The following is a 224-nucleotide window of genomic DNA, read 5'->3' on the forward strand; positions in this document are numbered from 1 at the left end:
CCACCCACTCACCCCCCACAAAGGTGCCCAGGGGGGTCCCCTGGGATTTTAGGGGGTCCCAGGATTTTTCAGGGGGTTCAGGGGGATTTTGGGTCCCCTCCCCCCCTCAGGACTCCCCCTTTTTTCAGGGGTTCACCTTGAAATTGGCCTCGAGCTCGTTGTAGACCGAGATCTTCCCCCGCAGGGCCGCGCACACCAGGCTAAGGGGAGGGGGAGGGTTGGGG

General features: G+C 63.4%; 1 protein-coding gene across 1 annotated transcript in view; it reads right to left on the reverse strand.

Annotated features, from left to right (window-relative positions):
- FIBP (FGF1 intracellular binding protein) overlaps nt 1–224 on the reverse strand; it is a 4,124-nt gene that overhangs the window by 905 nt on the left and 2,995 nt on the right. The window contains 1 exon segment of the mRNA XM_017733329.1: nt 110–200. Within this exon segment, the coding sequence (XP_017588818.1) occupies nt 110–200 (91 nt within the window).

This window comes from Corvus brachyrhynchos, unplaced genomic scaffold (assembly GCF_000691975.1).
Source record: "Corvus brachyrhynchos isolate BGI_N302 unplaced genomic scaffold, ASM69197v1 scaffold1025, whole genome shotgun sequence".
In the NCBI taxonomy this organism is placed as follows: Eukaryota; Metazoa; Chordata; class Aves; order Passeriformes; family Corvidae; genus Corvus; species Corvus brachyrhynchos.